Genomic DNA, 16,806 nt, shown 5'->3' on the forward strand with positions numbered 1-16,806 from the left:
TGTGGAGATCTGCCTTGAGTGTGAAGATTACGAATGACTCTTATTTGAGAAGCAATATGTGTCTTAAAGTCTCATTTTTAAAAAACAGTAAAAATAATTTATGGCAGCAACTGGAAAGCAGTGTCCAAGCTTCAGATAACAGTGATACTGCTCTGGTAACACCACCTCCTTCCCCCAGTCTCGGGGCCTTCAGGTTCACACATGTGGGTATGGCAGCAGTTTTGCAGTATTCAGCTGAGATCTCCACGGCAGCCAGGCTCCTCAGTGCTCAGGAGCCTCTGGTTGGAAAAGAGATAAATCACTATTTCTACAAATTATATGAGTATATATCAAGGAAGCACGCACAAACTGCCACAAATGCCTATTAGAAATCTTAAAAGTAGCCAGTAGGGTGCAAGTAAGAAAACAGTCAGTAGTTTTCCTATAAACCATCAATAACCAATTAAAAATATACTGAGCAGGAGGGGAAAATGGGGAATTATTATACTATTCAAACAGTAGAATGTTCCAGTTATGCAAGATGAAAAAGTTTATTGATCTGCTGTACAACATTGTGCTTATAGTTAATGATATTATACACTTAAAAGAATCTCCCTCAAATAACAATAATCATAGTAACAATAAAAAATATACTGGAGAGAATCACCTTCAAAATAGTTGTAAAATATAGACTATAGACCAAGTAGAAATAATCTTTAAAAGATGTGTCAGAATCTGTTTGAAGAATACCATAAAATTTCCTTTTAAGGTAATTTATTTGACTGATAGAGAGACCTGTACCCCTGGGAAAGTAAATGGTTATAGAACTGTTCTTCCCATTATTACTTTAGAAACCCAAGGCAGTTCTAGTTACTCTTTCCACAAGATTAGGATGAATAAGGGGGAACTTAACTAAATGATTCTAAAGTTCACCTTTAAGGCACAAGAAAATGCTTATGTAAAATGTGGAGGGATTTGTACCTCCAAATATTAATAAACATTAAAACACTGAAATAATTAAAACATTGCAACACTGGGACAAGAATAGACACATTCATGAGCCAGCATGGCAAGCTCCAAAAGAAACCCAGTTATGCATAAGTTGACATGTGATAGTAGTGGCATTTCACATCCATAGGGAAGGAGCGGACCATGTCACAAATTATTCTGAGATGGTAGGTTAAACATTTAAAAAGAATCTAGATCTAAAAACGTAATGACATTCTAAAATAAGTTCTAGGTGATTGAAATACTTTTTAAATGGAAGCATAAAATTTCTCCAAGGAAATAAGTGGATATTTATATAGCTTACACAAAAGGAGGTCTAATCAGAGCATTGAAAACAGAAACCATAAAGGAAAATAGAGACATAAAAATTATGATTTTCTGAACATCTCCTGAAAACCACTATAAATAAAATCCATATTTGCTAGTGTTTGAATCCTAAAGAGGATTTATATCCTTAATATGTAAAATACACTCACACACCAATAACAAAAATTTTAACACATCAATAAGAGAATAAGCAAATTATTGGAATAGGCAAGTCACAAAAGAAAAACTACATACGGCCAATAAACATAGAAAAGATGTCCAGCCTTACTAGTCATCAAAGAGATGCAAATTAATGAAATATCATTTTCATTGGTCAAATTAGTGAAGACAAAAATAAGAGCTGCGTACAAAGCAGATAAGGTCGGAGACTTATTGGGTATATAAATTGTACAACATTTATGAGAGCCATTTGGTAATACTTATCATAAGGCTGAAAAATAAGCCCTGCTTATCTGTTGACCCAGAAATAACACTTCTAAAAATTTGTCCTAAGGAAATAAGCATGGGTGGATTTGTGCCAAAACTTAGCTTAGTGTTCATTGCAGCCAGATACTTATCAGGAAAACTCCAAGCACAGACAGATGATTGAACAAACAGAAGGAAATTATTTTCATTTGGTGCAGAAGGCTGAATTGTGGTCCCCCAAAGATGTCCAACTCATATTCTCCAGAAACTCTGACTATGCTACCTTACATGGCAAAAGGGACTTTGCAGGTGGGGTTAAGGACCTTGAAATGGGAAGAGTATCTTGGATTATCTGGGTGGGCCCAGTATAACCACAATACCTTTATAAGAAGATGGGAAGAGGGTCACAAACAGAAGAGAAGATGTGTTGAGGGAAGCAGAGCTTGGAGTGATGCAGCCTTAAGCCAGAGGATTCAAGCAGATTCTAGAAGGTGGAAAAGATGAAACAGATTCTCCCCTACAATCTCCAGAGGGAACCAGCCCTCCTGGTGATGACACTTTGAGTTTATCCCCATAAGACTCATTTCAGACTTCTGACATCCAGAAATGTGAGATAATGTGGGTGATTTTAAGCCACTAAATTTGTGGTAATCTGTTACAGCAGCAATGGGAAACTAATGCATTTGGAAAAGGAGGAAAAATCAAATTTGTACTAATGTAGAGCGTATACACGAGTTGGTCCTGAGTGGGAAGTTCAGAGGCCTAGATTCTAGTCCCAACCTTAGGAAGTCACCTCTTTAGAGCTCCTTTTCTTCATCACTAAGGTTCCCTTCTTGCTCTAAAGTTCTGTTCCTCCTTAAGCATTTGTTTACCATCATTAGGTATGTCATTGTTATGGCACTGGTAAGTATGGGTGAGGCTGCCGAGTAGATTTTAGTTTATTTGTTTTAAAAGCTGGCTACGCTGTTGTTAGCATTTTCCTTTTTGGGGTGGGTGCTTGGGTGAATAGTGTGTTCTCATATGGGGGATTCTGGAACATTTCAGAGGGTACTGTGGAGGCAAACACAGAGGTTAGAAGCCATCAGAACCAAAACAAATCGGGGGTGGAGGCCTCACAGAGTCTCCCATGGTGGTCCTAGGTCTTTCTGCAAAGATGTCCTGAAAGATCCCTCCTACCTAGACTCCTATGCTAAAATCACTGCAAAATTTTGTACATACAGAATAAGAAGTTTGAAGCTATAGTGTCACGTCAAGGCCATGCAGTGGAACAGCCCAGGTTCCCCCGGTCACTTGTCCAGAAGGGAAGGTGGGCCTCCTGAGTCTCCTCACATGCTCTCTGGCCCATAGAAAGCCACAGTCAGTGCTGCTGAAGGAAACTGAAATGTGAATGGTGAGAGTTACTGCTTGATACTACAGGGTATATGGCATGTTTAATAACTTGGTACGTGGAGCATTTGGGTTTTATCGTGTACATTCTTTCATCTATATATAAGCACAGGAACCATAATCAATATTCATTACCATTTGAGATTGAATATATGAAAGATAAATATATACATGTAGTTTTCATATTTGTATATGAGCCTATAGGGAATGAGGGCTACATTTTAAATTTTTTAAGTGAGAATGAGTTTTAAAATCAGAATGAATTAATCTTATAACCATTGGACACAAATAGCTATAGAATTTAGCATTCTAACTAAATGTAAAGTTTTTTTTTTTTTATCAGGGAATAACATGAAAGGCACCTTTGTTTTTCAGAGCACATTTGAAGCACAATTGGTGATTAAGAAACATGTAAAAGGGTCGTAGTTATGACTTGTTAACCCAACATTTGGAAAGGTTGTGAAATGGAACCTGGGTTTTGAAGTTAAAGATGAGAATATGGAAAACCCCTACTTTACACAAATTCAGTTCAATAATTAAAAGGGATGTCCAGAAACATCAAGGTGAACAAAGCCTCATACAGTGAGAGAAGAAAACAGAAGCCTGGGCTTGAATCACCAGACAGTCGTGGCGCTCTGGAATGGCCCTGGTGCCAACCAGCAGAGAACATCCTTAGACAAGTCACTTAACCTCTTGCTTCTGTTCCCTTGTCTATGAAATGGGAAAATAATGCTTGTTTGCCTGGCGATGGTGAGAAATGGGGCATGTAGCCACTCATCTTGTCCACGCTGGACCTCAAGGGACCACAGTCCAGCTGAGAAGATGCCAGGGCCATGCTCGATTGACCATGATCCAAGCCAGAGCCCATTAATTCCTGCTCTAGAGTCCTCTCCTCTGGGCTCCACCTTCACCAGGTGTGGAGAAGGAAATGGCGCATTCAAGTATCTGTTAAGGTGCAATTATAGGTTATGGGGTAGCTCGCATCAATATAGGACAAGCTTGCTCTCTCTTCTTCCCTTCCCAACCCCTGGCTGTGTCAGGTCCCAAAGTTTTGTCTATATTCTTACCTTCCCCCATTTCTTCCCTTCTTGATACTTTTTCCTCTCCCTGTATCATCATAAATCTTAGACCTCATGCAGATCTAAGATCCTGTGAATATAAGGCATGACTTGCTCATGGTTTTTCTTTTCTGCAGCATCTAGCCAAGTATTCCTGCACAAGGAAAGAGCTAAGTTAATATTTGGTAAGAAATTTAAAAAATGTAGAATTGAAGTTCTCACCTACAAGAAGCTGGAGATGTGCCATTGTGCAGCTCATTTGCTGGGTTTTATGCACTCTTACTCTGTGATGTGTGGAGTGCTGCCCTGGGACTTCCCAAGGGATGAGGGTAGGAAACTGACAGAGCCATGGAATCTTGCACAGGGCAGGGAAGCCATATGTGAGCCTTTCCTTAGGGGGCCAGAGGACAGCAAAAAGTGTCTTTTGCTCATAAAGGAAGAGCCCTTCAAAGAATAAAGGCAGTGCCAACAGTCATGTGCACGGGACCCTGTTATGCCACTGTCTCCGGGGAAGGGGCATGGCTGGCTGGGGACAGGGTAAGAGGGAGACTTGACATTGTACACTTTCGTACTTTTTGAATTTTCAAGAAGATAAAGGGAATGAACATTTTTAAAAACCAAGTTTCATATAGGCCAGTTCACAATCCAGAGACTCATGGAAGCACAGGTGGGCTTTGGTGGAGCCATCTTGAGTGGAGTGGGCTTTCCTTGCCTGGTGTGGTATGGATGACTTCTGAATCATACCAAGCTGAAAACTTTGGTTTGGGTTGGGAGGGTTTTGGGCCCCCCACACTTTACTGAACTGAAAGCCACTGGTCCTGGCCAACCTCCCCACACCTTATTGTTGCCATGCCCCAACATGGGTTTGTCCTGGGAGACCCCATTCCAACCCCATCCCTGATACTACATACCTGGCTGCTGAATAGCCTGAAGGAAGCACCATCCTGAACCTCCACTCATTGTCCTCAGACCCAATCTCAGCAAACTTGCTGGGTTTCTGGTGGGGCCATAGGAGCTGACAGTGCCTTCTTAATAGGAGTTCAATTAAAGGTAGATGGGTAGGTGGGTGGGTGAACTCTGTGCTGCCTCTGGGCTTGGACTACAGAATGCTGTCAGTTTTTCTGTGATCAATTCCCCACCGAATATGGTGATATCCTATATAAAACCTGATCTGATTAGGGAAACCTGAACCAAGAGCCACTTTCTATTTTTCTGAGTCAATTTTATGAATGGCTTGAATTGAATGGAAAGGCACTAATTGGTCCACAGACATATCTACGCTTTATGTTTTGTAAGCAGACTCCAGGACCAGATAAACAAAAAAAGCATGGGAAGCACCATAAGCTGAGACTTGTCTTTGGAGCTGACATCCTGCCTAGGTGGCTGGAACGTTAGGGCAGATGTCTTTTCATAACTCACCTATGAGTTGAAAGCAAAATAAGGCAGGAAGTTAGAGAGAGACCAATTCATACCCCCTTGATTATTTACTCAACATGATGCTGAAAGACATTTGTGTTTTTTGGAAGTTCTATCCCCTGGCAGTGAAACAAAACCTCCTTTCTAAGCGGGAAAGATTGATGTCCAACTGCATTAAAGGAGTGTGTGAGTAAAAGGAAACTCTGTATTCTACAAGTGAACACAAGAACTTCCACTGTACTTACGTAACTGCAGTGCAAAGCGCATTATCCGACTGAAATTTCCAGTGCTAAAGGAAAATTGTGCTAAGGCTGAAGCACAAAAATGTTCCCATTTGCCATCATTTGAAAATTACTATATGAGGAGGTTTTGTTTTAATTAGTCACAAGGTGGAAAGAAGATGGGAGAGAGAATATGTTATCTTTTACCTTCTCTGAATAGTGCAATTCGTTGTTATTTTCTCAAGTGCATCATTTATTGACACTATATGGTAAAGACATCAGATTGGTGGTTATATGTTCAATTTATTTTCAATAAATTTTGCTACAGTTGTTTATAAACTTTCTATGATTCTATTTATAGTCCAGGAAGGGATTTCTCATTTTTTCTTTTAATCTATTTGTATGTATACTAGACCAGTTGTTCTCAAACTTTGCTATATATTAGAATCACCTGAAGAGTTTTTAAAAATCCCATTGTTCTGGCTGCACCCCATAACAATTAAATCATTATCTCTGGGTGTGGGGGTGGGCCCTGGCATGGGTACTTTTCCAAGGTGATTGCAATGCGTGTGGAAGATTGAGAGGCAGTAAACCAGAGCCACATATCTCAGCCTACAATGTGTGGAGGACTCTCCTGGGGGCCTGGTTAAAATGCAGATTCAGATTCAGTGGCTCAGGGGTGAGGCCTGACACTCTGCATTTCTAACAAGCTCCCAGGTAGCACCAGTGGCACTTGTCTGTGGACCACATTTTGAACAGCAAGTTCCTAGACTATAAAAGAGAACCTATAGCTAGACCCTACATGGTAGACGCAGTGAGTATAAAATGCCACACAGGTTCTCACTTGTCCCTTGACTGCTTTGTAAACAAACAGCAAAGCCACCACAGCCTTTATCCTCCTTTTCCTGTGAGGATTTTTGTATTTTATTTGTAAGCACTGAAGGAAAAGCCCCTCTCTCAGACATTGTCTGATGGTTTTCTCGTCCTTGAGCACATCAGTGACCCCTGAGTTGGAGACTGGGGCGCCCCCGCCTTGAATGGGTGGCAACCGTGTGATTCTCTGCCCAGCGGCTCACCGTTGTGGGAACATTCCCCAGGCAGCCCAGAACATCCTGGTCTTGTGCTTCGTCTGGTGTTGAGAGATTTTAGTAAACACTGCGTGGGAAGAGGAATGAAATAGGGAGAGAATGAGGTTAAGGAATGGGCGTGTGAAACGCCAGGTTGAGCGAAGCCAGGGTGCCTCTGAGCAGCATTCCAACGCCCACCTTTTTCTAACAGCTGGTGGGAGAAGGCGCTCACCTGCCCAGGGAGCCTCTGCCTGTGGCACAGAGCCAGGCACCCTCTCCCCAGGAACAGACAGGCAGCACAGTTTACAGAGGAGTAAACTGAGACACAGGGATGGGAAGGACTTGGCCAAAATCATCTAGAGTGAGTGTGACAGAGCTGCTACTGGGGCCCGTGCTGCTGACTCGGAATCTTTTGTGCCATCTTTCCAGCCCTGGAACACCCTTCCAGCCTCCAATGTGTGGTGTTATAGCAGGGCTTGGTGGCTGGAGGCCTTTCCTTTTTCTGTCAGGGATGGTTAAAACTAAGCTGACGGTGTTACAGAGAAATAGTAAATCCAGCAATGGTGGTTGTATGCAGGACTTCCATGGAACTTTACTGCAGGGTGCACCACAGAAATGCGAATAAATGGAGAAGCATAGCACATTTGTGACTGGGAAAACTCCTTGTTGTAAATGGGCCAGTTATCTCTAACTTGATGTATAATTATAATGTCAGTCCCCTAAAGGTTTGGATATGGGGAAGAGAACTTATAAATGATTCTAACGGTCATCTGGAAAAACAAGCGGGGGAGAATATTCAAAGTGTTTTCAAAAAAATGAGGGGTAGGGGCAAGGGAAGATGACCAATTTGTACTGCCAGATATTAAACATATTGCAAGGTTACAGTAAATGCTTTGGTGCTGGTACAGAAACAGAATCTCAGTGGAACTAAGTAGAAAGACTGAAAGTGAGTTATTAGCCTATGATAAAGGTAACATTTCAAATCAATAAGGAGATGATAAACTGTTCAACAAATGGAGTTAGGATAATTGGTTGGCTGTTTAGAAAATAATGAAATACGTCTTATGCACTAAATATACATGGTTTAGAATTAAATATAAGCAATAAAATAATGGAAGGAAGTGTAGGTAAATATTTATATAATCTTAAGAAAGGGAAGACCTCTAATAATGTCAGGGTGACTTCTGCATAAGCAAAAGGAAGACACAAACCACAAATTATTTGTAACACATATAACGGGATACAGAGTTATTAGTATTTTAAAGAGTACTTTCAAATAGACAAGAAAGAATGTATCACTAGAAAAGTAGGCAAAAGATATGAACAGCTAATTAACCAAAGCTGAAATACAAATGTTAATAATCATATGAAAAAAATCTACATCAAGAAATTAAGAAAATGCAGTCAGCATAAGAGATTCTTACACATTGCCACGAAATTGACGAGAAGGGAAATGAAAAATATCTAGCATTGGAACGGTTATGAAGAAACACTCATCTCCTCCTCAGGGGAGTGTAAATTGTTACAAATTTCCTGGAATGCAGCTTGATAATGTGTCTCAGAAAAATGAGCATTCCTTTGCCACACTAATTCTACTCTCAGAAAAATAATCATAAATGTGCATGAACAAAGATCTATGTAGAAGGATATTCGGTTTCATATAATGTTTCATAATAGTGAGATATTGGGAAGCTATCACAATGCCCAATAAGAGGAGATTGGTTAAATAGTATATATTAGATGAAAACTTCAGCCATCAAAGATTACCATGTCCAGATTGAGCATCCCTAATCCCAAAACCTGAAATCTAAAATGCTCCACAATCTGAACCTCTTTGAGCACCAACATGACACCACAAATGGAAAATTCTACACCTGACCTCATGTGGTCGCAGTTAGAATACAGTCAAAACTTTGTTTCATGCACAAAATTATCTACAATATTGTATAAAATTACCTTCAAGATATGTGTATAAGGTATATATGAAACAAATGAATTTTATGTTTAGAGTTGGGTCCCATCCCCAGGATATCTCATATCTCATATATGTATATGCAAATATTCAAAATTTGAAAAAATCCAAAATCCAAAAGACTTCCAATCCCAGGCACTTTGGATAAAGAATACTCAACCTGTAGCATAATAGTTAATTGAGTTGGGGAAATGTTCGTGAGTAGTATCGTTTTATTCCCTGTTGGGCACACAGAACACAAAATAAAGACAATATTTATATTCCAAAGTTTTAATAGTGGTTATCTGTGAATGGCTTTTGCATGCTTTGAGTTTATTCTTTCTTTGTACTCTTCTGTTCTCTCAAGTTTTCTCTCTTAAACATGTATTGCTTTTGCAATTTCAAAAGTGATTAAAAACAAGAAATAGGGCTGGGCGCAGTGGCTCATGCCTGTAATCCTAGCACTTTGGGAGGCCGAGGCGGGCAGATCACGAGGTCAGGAGATCGAGACCATCCTGGCTAACACAGTGAAACCCCATCTCTACTAAAAATACAAAAATTAGCCGGGTGTGGTGGCGGGCTTCTGTAGTCCCAGCTACTCGGGAGGCTGAGACAGGAGAATGAGTGTGAACCCGGGAGGTGGAGCTTGCAGTGAGCCGAGATCGTGCCACTGCACTCCAGCCTGGGCAACAGAGCAAGACTCCATCTAAAAAAAAACACCAAGAAATAGTCAGGCATGGTAGCTCACGCCTATAATTCCAGCACTTTAGGGGGCCATGGCAGGCAGATAGCTTGAGCTCAAGAGTTTGATACCAGTCTGGGCAACATGCAAAGCCTCATCTCTACAAAAAAACACAAAAAGTAGCCTGGCGTGGTAGCGCACACCTGTAGTCCCAGCTACTTGGGAGGCAGAGGCAGGAGGATGACTTGAACCCAGGAGGCTGTGTTTGCCTCACTGCACTCCAGCCTGAACAACAAAGTGAGACCCTGTCTCAAAAAAAAAGACAAACAACAACAACAAACAAATAAAAAAACACAAGAAATGAATAAAGGCAGGGGGTGCAATTATAAGGATCTTGTTGGAATTTGCTTAGATGTTTTTGAGAGACAGCTTCGGTGTTTGTGGTTGGGGTCTCATACAACCAAGAGGAGTATACCTTAGAGGTACTCAGACACGGATGGAAGGAGGCAAAATATCCTGCCTTTGTTCCCTGTACCCTTCGTCCCTTAAGGGCCACTGTGGAATAGGTCAGAATATTCATTGTTTCACCATCTAAGTCTACAGAGGTCATTTTTGCCATATTGGCTGGAGGCAAAATATAGACCTCCATCTGCAAGAAGAGTGTCACAAGTGGGTAGGTGAGGGAAAAGTCCACTCCAGTGGGCAGTAGAAAGCAATGACTTCCTGATGTAGCAGGCTAGGAAAAATATGTTCAGGGCACTGTAATTAAGATATATACTTTGTGAGCTTTTGCCTTTCAAATACCATCAGCTTGGCATTTGGGAGTGTAGAAGAGTCCTCAGTTCCAGGAGGAGGAAATATGATTGTGAATTGTGACTTCCTGCTGAAGGATACAGCGTTGCCCCTGATGTAGCCAATTAGTAAGTATCTGGTCTTTCTTGACTGTTCATCTGAGACTTGATGGAGAAGGGCCAACACAGCCAGCCACCAGAGTGGGGTGGTTGCCTGTATAAATGCAATATATGAATATAATTTCAGCTATAATGTCTTTGTAGCATACAAAGACAGGGAAGTAAGTAAGTACATGTTTGGCAAAAGAGCCACTGAGCTGATCAGTATGTCCCTAAGCTGAAATTGTGGGGAGAGAAAAAAGACTCAAAATGGTCAAGCCAGATGCTATGGGAAGGGTAGCAGGGATGGTTTGAAAACTAAGCAGTGCTCGGTTCCTTTGGATTGATTCTCAGTCTTCAGAGGTGATCCTGGATTTATTTTCTAATTTCATAAAACACTAAAAGGGACTGTGCCAGCACTTTGGGAGGCCGAGGCAGGTGGATCATGAGGTCAGGAGTTCGAGACCAGCCTGGCCAACATGGTGAAACCCCATCTCTACTAAAAATACAAAAATTAGCCAGGCATGGTGGCGGGCACCTGTAATCCCAGCTACTCAGGAGGCTGAGGCAGAAGAATCACTTGAACCCAGGAGGTGGGGGTTGCAGTGAGCCAGATCGTGCCACTGCACTCTAGCCTGGGTGACAGGGCAAGAGTCTGTCTCAAAAAGAAAGCGGGGGTGACTGTGAAGGTAGGTGTATCAATTTAGGAAGGGTGAGCTTGAGAGAAGAAGGAAGAGTGGTAAGGCTACAGAACACAGTATTGCTATAAACAAGACTTACCACCTTGGGTAACTACAGATTTATAGCTCACTTTGGGGGCAGTGAATAGATGAAACTTGGCATTTTAATTCAGTTTCTGCCTGTGGGCTTATTGAGGAAATGTTTTTGGAAAACTGAAGCGAATCAATGGTTGCAGTGAGTTGAATGGGTGATTCCATGATCCTGTGGGCACTGGAGAGTTGGTGACAAGGAATAGCATTATAAGTCAGTTGAAGAACAGATCTTGTTCCGAATACATCAACTAGGGTTCTTTGGTTGCAGCAATCAATTCCAACTAACTTGAACAAAAGCAACTTTGTTGGAAGGCTGTTGGGAGCACACAGAATCTGTGGGAAAGCTGGAGAATCACCCTTAGAACAGAACAGTAACCCAGATGACTCCAGGAAGCCAGGAATCAGGAATGGCAGATTCTATCTCAGAACAGAAACTGTGCTCAACATGCCACAGTTACAATGCATGAATTCCATCAGCATTATCTTTTTGTCTTTCTTATCAAGATTCATATTTTAGGTAGAGAGGATGGAAGGGTGGGTAGCACATCTGATCATGGTGATAAGCCAATGTAAACCTGTAGGGGAAGAGGGAATTCCCTAAAAGAAAACCTGAGTGCTGTTATGAAGTAAAGAAATGTTTGCCAGGCAGCCCCAAATAAACAAATGGGCTCAAGAACGACATGGACAGTTGCTTCAAGAAAAAATAATCGGGATATCAAAAGTTAAATCATCATAGATCAATTCTGTAGATAGATGGTTGATCTAAGAAATTAATATTGTCTGGATCTTGATGACAAAGTAGTCATAAGGATAGAATGTGGCTTGGCAGCAAACTTCAGATGGGTACATTTTCTGGAAATCTCAGCATGCCGCAAATTGAACACCTGAAGAATTCTTTACATACTTGTTGGTTATGTATTACTCAGAAGATAAAGAAGATAACAGGGACACCTGCTTCTGTGAATGCAGTCTTGATCAGAAAGGATAACAGGTTGGTATCTATATGTGCTATAGAAGTGAGAGAAGGAAACACTAGGTAGAGTTCAATTTCAGGCAATCAGAGTGTCCAAAAATTCAGGGTAAAACCACATGTGATCCTACAAGCATGATTCTACAAGGGAATATGGCCAGGCCAGTTGAGAGGCTCATAGAGTTCTGAGTTTGTAGTCAAAGGGTTCATGAGAAAGTAAAGGGGAGAGAGACTGTAAGGAACCCAAATGTGGCTGCAGAAGGAATTCTCTGATACATCATCTAATAAGTTATGCAAGAACATCAAAAGAAGGATGTGTCCCAAGAGGTGACAAAGAATAGAATGGAAGAGCACTTTGTTGAGGGAACAAGCACGTTAGTGCCTCCTAGGTGGCAGGTGTTTATGAGAATGTCAGGAAAACTGAAGGACAGAAAGAACTAGAGTTGTGGCTATTGGCCACAAACCAATGGTTTTCTGAGGCTATCTTTGGGAGCAGACAGGTAAAAAAAAAGGAAGGAATAAGTCCATCTCTTGTGGCAGGTAGAAAAGGTTAGTGCAGGACCAGGAAAAGACTATTATTGACATAATTTTGCTTTTATATTTTCTGTCAAAAAGAATAAAACAAACATAGTAAATATGAAATAAAAGGTTGAGTGAGTATCCTAGTAAAAGACCCCTAATACCACAGATGAATTTACTCATCACAGGTACAGATGAATTTTACTTCAATGTACTGAGAAACCTGTAGCAAAAAATCACCCATCCCTGTTGGTGATTTTTAAGAAATAGCAGCAAATGTAAAAATTGCTCAGAGAATGGAAAAAGACAAATACATTTCTGACTTTAATGATGTAAAAATGCCTGAAGATTGTTTAGAATGTAGATTATAAAACTTGACACTCCCAGGAAAACATTAGACCAATTTATTACAGCAAATAAAGAATGAAAACCTAGGCCCTTGAGTAAATCTATCAAAATGAGTCACAGCAGATTAACTTTACTTCTTTTTTAGTGTTGTAAGACTGATGAGGGAAATGCCACCAGCATAAGGCTGTATAAGAGAATACAAGTTGAGTTCAACAAGGCACATGACAAAATCAAAATATTCAGTTGGACAAATTGGAGAAATATGAGTTACAAGAGTTCACAGTTGGCTAGTTGGTGAGAAGGAGCAATGCCAGTGACCTCTTTAAATGAAGAGATCCCCAAACATACTCAACATGGGTTTACCTAGAAGCTTTTGGGAAGGGCAGGACATTTTTAACTAGGTCATCTTCAGAAAACATTTGTTGATGTATTCACATTGACCTAGAAGGGGGACTCCTGGGTGTGCCAGCAGGCTTTATCCTTCTTTCCTGTTGATAATTTTATGAGCAAATCAAAGGAAGACATGTAAGGAAAAGTTTATCAGATTTAGAGACAACACAGTGCCCAGAATGATAGCTGAAGTATTGGATGATAGAATAAAGACTCAAGAGAAAAAAAAAAAGTTTTGAGCCAGAACAATGGATCACAGCCAACCAACCAAGTTAAATTGAACAGTGACACATTTATAATAACAGTTAGTATTTAGGTTAAGAGTAATGATTTAATCAGGAAGATATGAGGCCAAATTTGACAGTAGTTTAAGTGGAGAAACAGCCAGAGGCCTTAGCTGACCACAAATTTATATAATCCAACAGCATTCCAGGACTGCTGGCAAAATTGATGGAGAACTAAGTTCTATCAATGTAGAAATCAGGTCATGGGAGGTGGTTTTCCTACTGTACTCTGTTCCTGTAACCCAGAGCTTTAGAGCTAGGACTCTGAGGTCACACTGCCTGTTTTTAGATTTCCCTTCTGCCTCTTCCTAGCCCTACATCTTTAGGCAAGGCTTTTAACCTCTCTAAACTTGTATTTCTCATCTGTAAAATGGATAGAATAATAGAACCTATATCACAGGGCTTTTATAAGAATTAACTTAGGTAGTAGGTATAAAACTGTTAGCACAAAGGCCAACATCCAACGTATTTGGTAAATGTGTTTTGTTGTTGTTGTTGTCCCCATTACTCTATAGTAGACTATTTTAAGAAAGGCACTAAAAAAAAAAAAAACTGAATTTTCCCTGAGGTAAGAGGTTTGCAGACTTTCTTGCTTAAAGAATACTTACAGAAACTCAAAGTGTATGTTATTTATTGCTATATGACAAATTAAAATTTAGTAGCTTAAAGCAATAAACATTTATTTTCCCACACAGGGTCTGAGAGGAATTCAGAAGTGGCTTTGCTGGGAGGTTCTGGGTCAGGGTCTCTCATTGCGGTTGCTGTCAAGATGGCAACTGGGGCTGCACTGTCATCTGAAGGCTTGAGTGGGGCTGAAGAATGGCTCACTTACAAGCTGTTGTTGGGAGGCCTCAGTCTTTCCACATGGACCTCTCCATTGTGTGTCTCAATGACTTAGCAACTAGCTTCCTCCAGAGTGACCAATCCAAGAGAGAGAGACAAAGAGAACAAGGCAGAAGTTACAGTGCCTTTTATGACCTAGTCTCTGAAGTCACATCCCATTCATATTCTATTGGTCGCACAGACCAACCCTGAGACAGTATGGGAGGGGACTTCACAAGGCTGTGGATACCAGGAGGTAGAGATCATTGGGAGCTACCTTGGAGGCTGGATGTCAAGGGGAGTTTAGGACCACAAAGACCCAGAGGTTTGGTGGCTGACTATAGAAATGGGAAAGGACTGCTGTATAGAAGAGGGAGACTTATTCTGTGTGGCTTCCAAGGATGGAATTCAAAACAATACACAGAGGTTTCTGGGAGGCAGATGTTAATGTGTTTAAGGAAGAACCTCCTAGCAATAATCTGCCCAAATAGAATGCCAGTACTAAGGCAGCTCATTCTATTTGGGGCAGTAGTACTTAGTACTACCTTAGAGACTGAGCCCCTGAGTACTGGAAGAGTAGAGCACAGGCTGGGTGTCCTCTCCCAGGGACACCATATGCAGAACCCTGACTGGGTAGAAAGTTAGCTGTGAGTACCTCCAACTCTTTGATATTTCACTTCTGGACTAGGGGAGAATTTTGTGAAATGAGACCCTTAGGGCTTCATTTCTTTTAGTTCTGAGGAAAAACAAAGTTTTCATGGAACTATAAGGTCTTTGCTTCTGAACCAGTATGGCTTGGAGAAACTATTAAGAGGTAAAATGACCCTGGTGTTTCTGGAATCCCCCAACATTTCTCCTTTTAAGAGCAGAGCTCCAAGTTGCTTGATTTACACTTAGCCCAGGGGATTTAAACCAGGAATTCCCAACTTTTTTATGAGGCAGAGTCTTTAGATCATGGAAGAGGCAGGAATGTTGGCATGGAGTTTTCCTCACGGGGAATCCTGGCACACCTTGGAGAGAGGGAGGGGGGTTGCAGCTCTGGGGGATATTGTCCAGGGAAGTCTCAGATATCCACCAACGGAAATCAGTCCACTCTTTGAGCATGCAAAAATACTAGCTGATGCTTTGCTGGGGATTCCCATAGAGAGAACTGAGAATGCACTCATTTTTAAAATAGCCTCATGGAGAAACTTTTTAAGTGGTTGGTGGGGGTGGCGAGGCACTGTTATATTGGTCACCATGTGGGCATAAAATGTAGAAAACGTCCATAAGCAAAGGGTTTCCAGGGAAATTAACACTACAGTATACCACGTTTACTCATCCCTTAGTCCAATCTACCCTTGGACACTCACTGAAATGATCTGTGAAATATGAAACCATTTCTAAATGTATATCAGTACTAGAAGTTCTGAAGAATTTCTGCCAGTGAGCGTGCAGGTGGCAGCCCTCCTACCCTAGTCCAACAATCACTCCTCTGGAAGACAGGATTGTCAGGAGCAGAATCACCCAAACAGCCCAACCTTGGAAGGCCAAGGTATGAGGGTGAGGGCAGGCCATCTGGATCCTGCCAATGCCTCAAGAAAGGACATAGTCAAGGCCACAATAAGTGACAAACTCAGTCAGCTCTCACTACTGGCATGGCATGAATGTCTGGAAAACACAGGGGAAAAGAGAAAACTCTTTGGTTTGTACCTGTTGTCTCCTGCTTCTACCAAATAGATTTCTTAGGTATTTGAAGGCGCTACAGTTAAACTTCCCCTTTTCTGTCTTTATCTGGCCCCAAAATATTGAATAGGGCCATTGTCTCTGATGAAGCCCAACTTAACTCCCCATGATGCTACACGAAAGCAGATCTTTCTCTGTAAAGATGATGATGCAAGAAATCGCTGGCCACAAGAAAGGATTTCATCATATGAGAAGATTTTTTGAGGAATTTCAACTAATGCCTCTATTCCTAAGAAATGGGTAAAGATATTGAATAATCTAATTTATGTCTTCAAGACTGAAGCTGACATTGCATCTATGAAACAAGTAAGAAACAGCTACAAAGAGATGACAGAATATGGTGACCAATTTTAAATCCATAATATACTAATGAGCAGAAGATTAGATATCACAGTAAAGTCAGTAATTTTTTTTAATGGGCTGGGAAATTTCTCCCAGAACTCAGGACTGAAAAACAAAAATAATGAGAAAAAAAGGAAAAAAGGACCAGGTGATCCAACATACAGATAATTCCAAAAGGAAAAAAGAAAACTAGGGCTGACACAATCATCAAAGATCATTAAAGAGAACTTTCTTAAGCTGAAA

The 16,806-nt window shown here is 40.9% G+C and overlaps 1 protein-coding gene across 3 annotated transcripts in view; it reads left to right on the top strand.

Annotated features, from left to right (window-relative positions):
• The window catches only part of TGFA (transforming growth factor alpha), a 106,683-nt gene that overhangs the window by 57,599 nt on the left and 32,278 nt on the right, over positions 1 to 16,806 (top strand). Inside the window, exon 1 of one of the 3 annotated variants that reach the window (XM_063789021.1) lies at positions 14,623 to 14,752. The exons of the other annotated variants lie outside the window; for them this stretch is intronic. Within the exon in view, the coding sequence (XP_063645091.1) occupies positions 14,716 to 14,752 (37 nt within the window). The 5' untranslated portion in view covers positions 14,623 to 14,715. Of the gene's footprint in view, positions 1 to 14,622; positions 14,753 to 16,806 lie in introns of those variants that run through there. 3 annotated transcript variants of the gene reach the window in all.

Source organism: Pan troglodytes, chromosome 12, assembly GCF_028858775.2.
Source record: "Pan troglodytes isolate AG18354 chromosome 12, NHGRI_mPanTro3-v2.0_pri, whole genome shotgun sequence".
Taxonomy (NCBI): Eukaryota; Metazoa; Chordata; class Mammalia; order Primates; family Hominidae; genus Pan; species Pan troglodytes.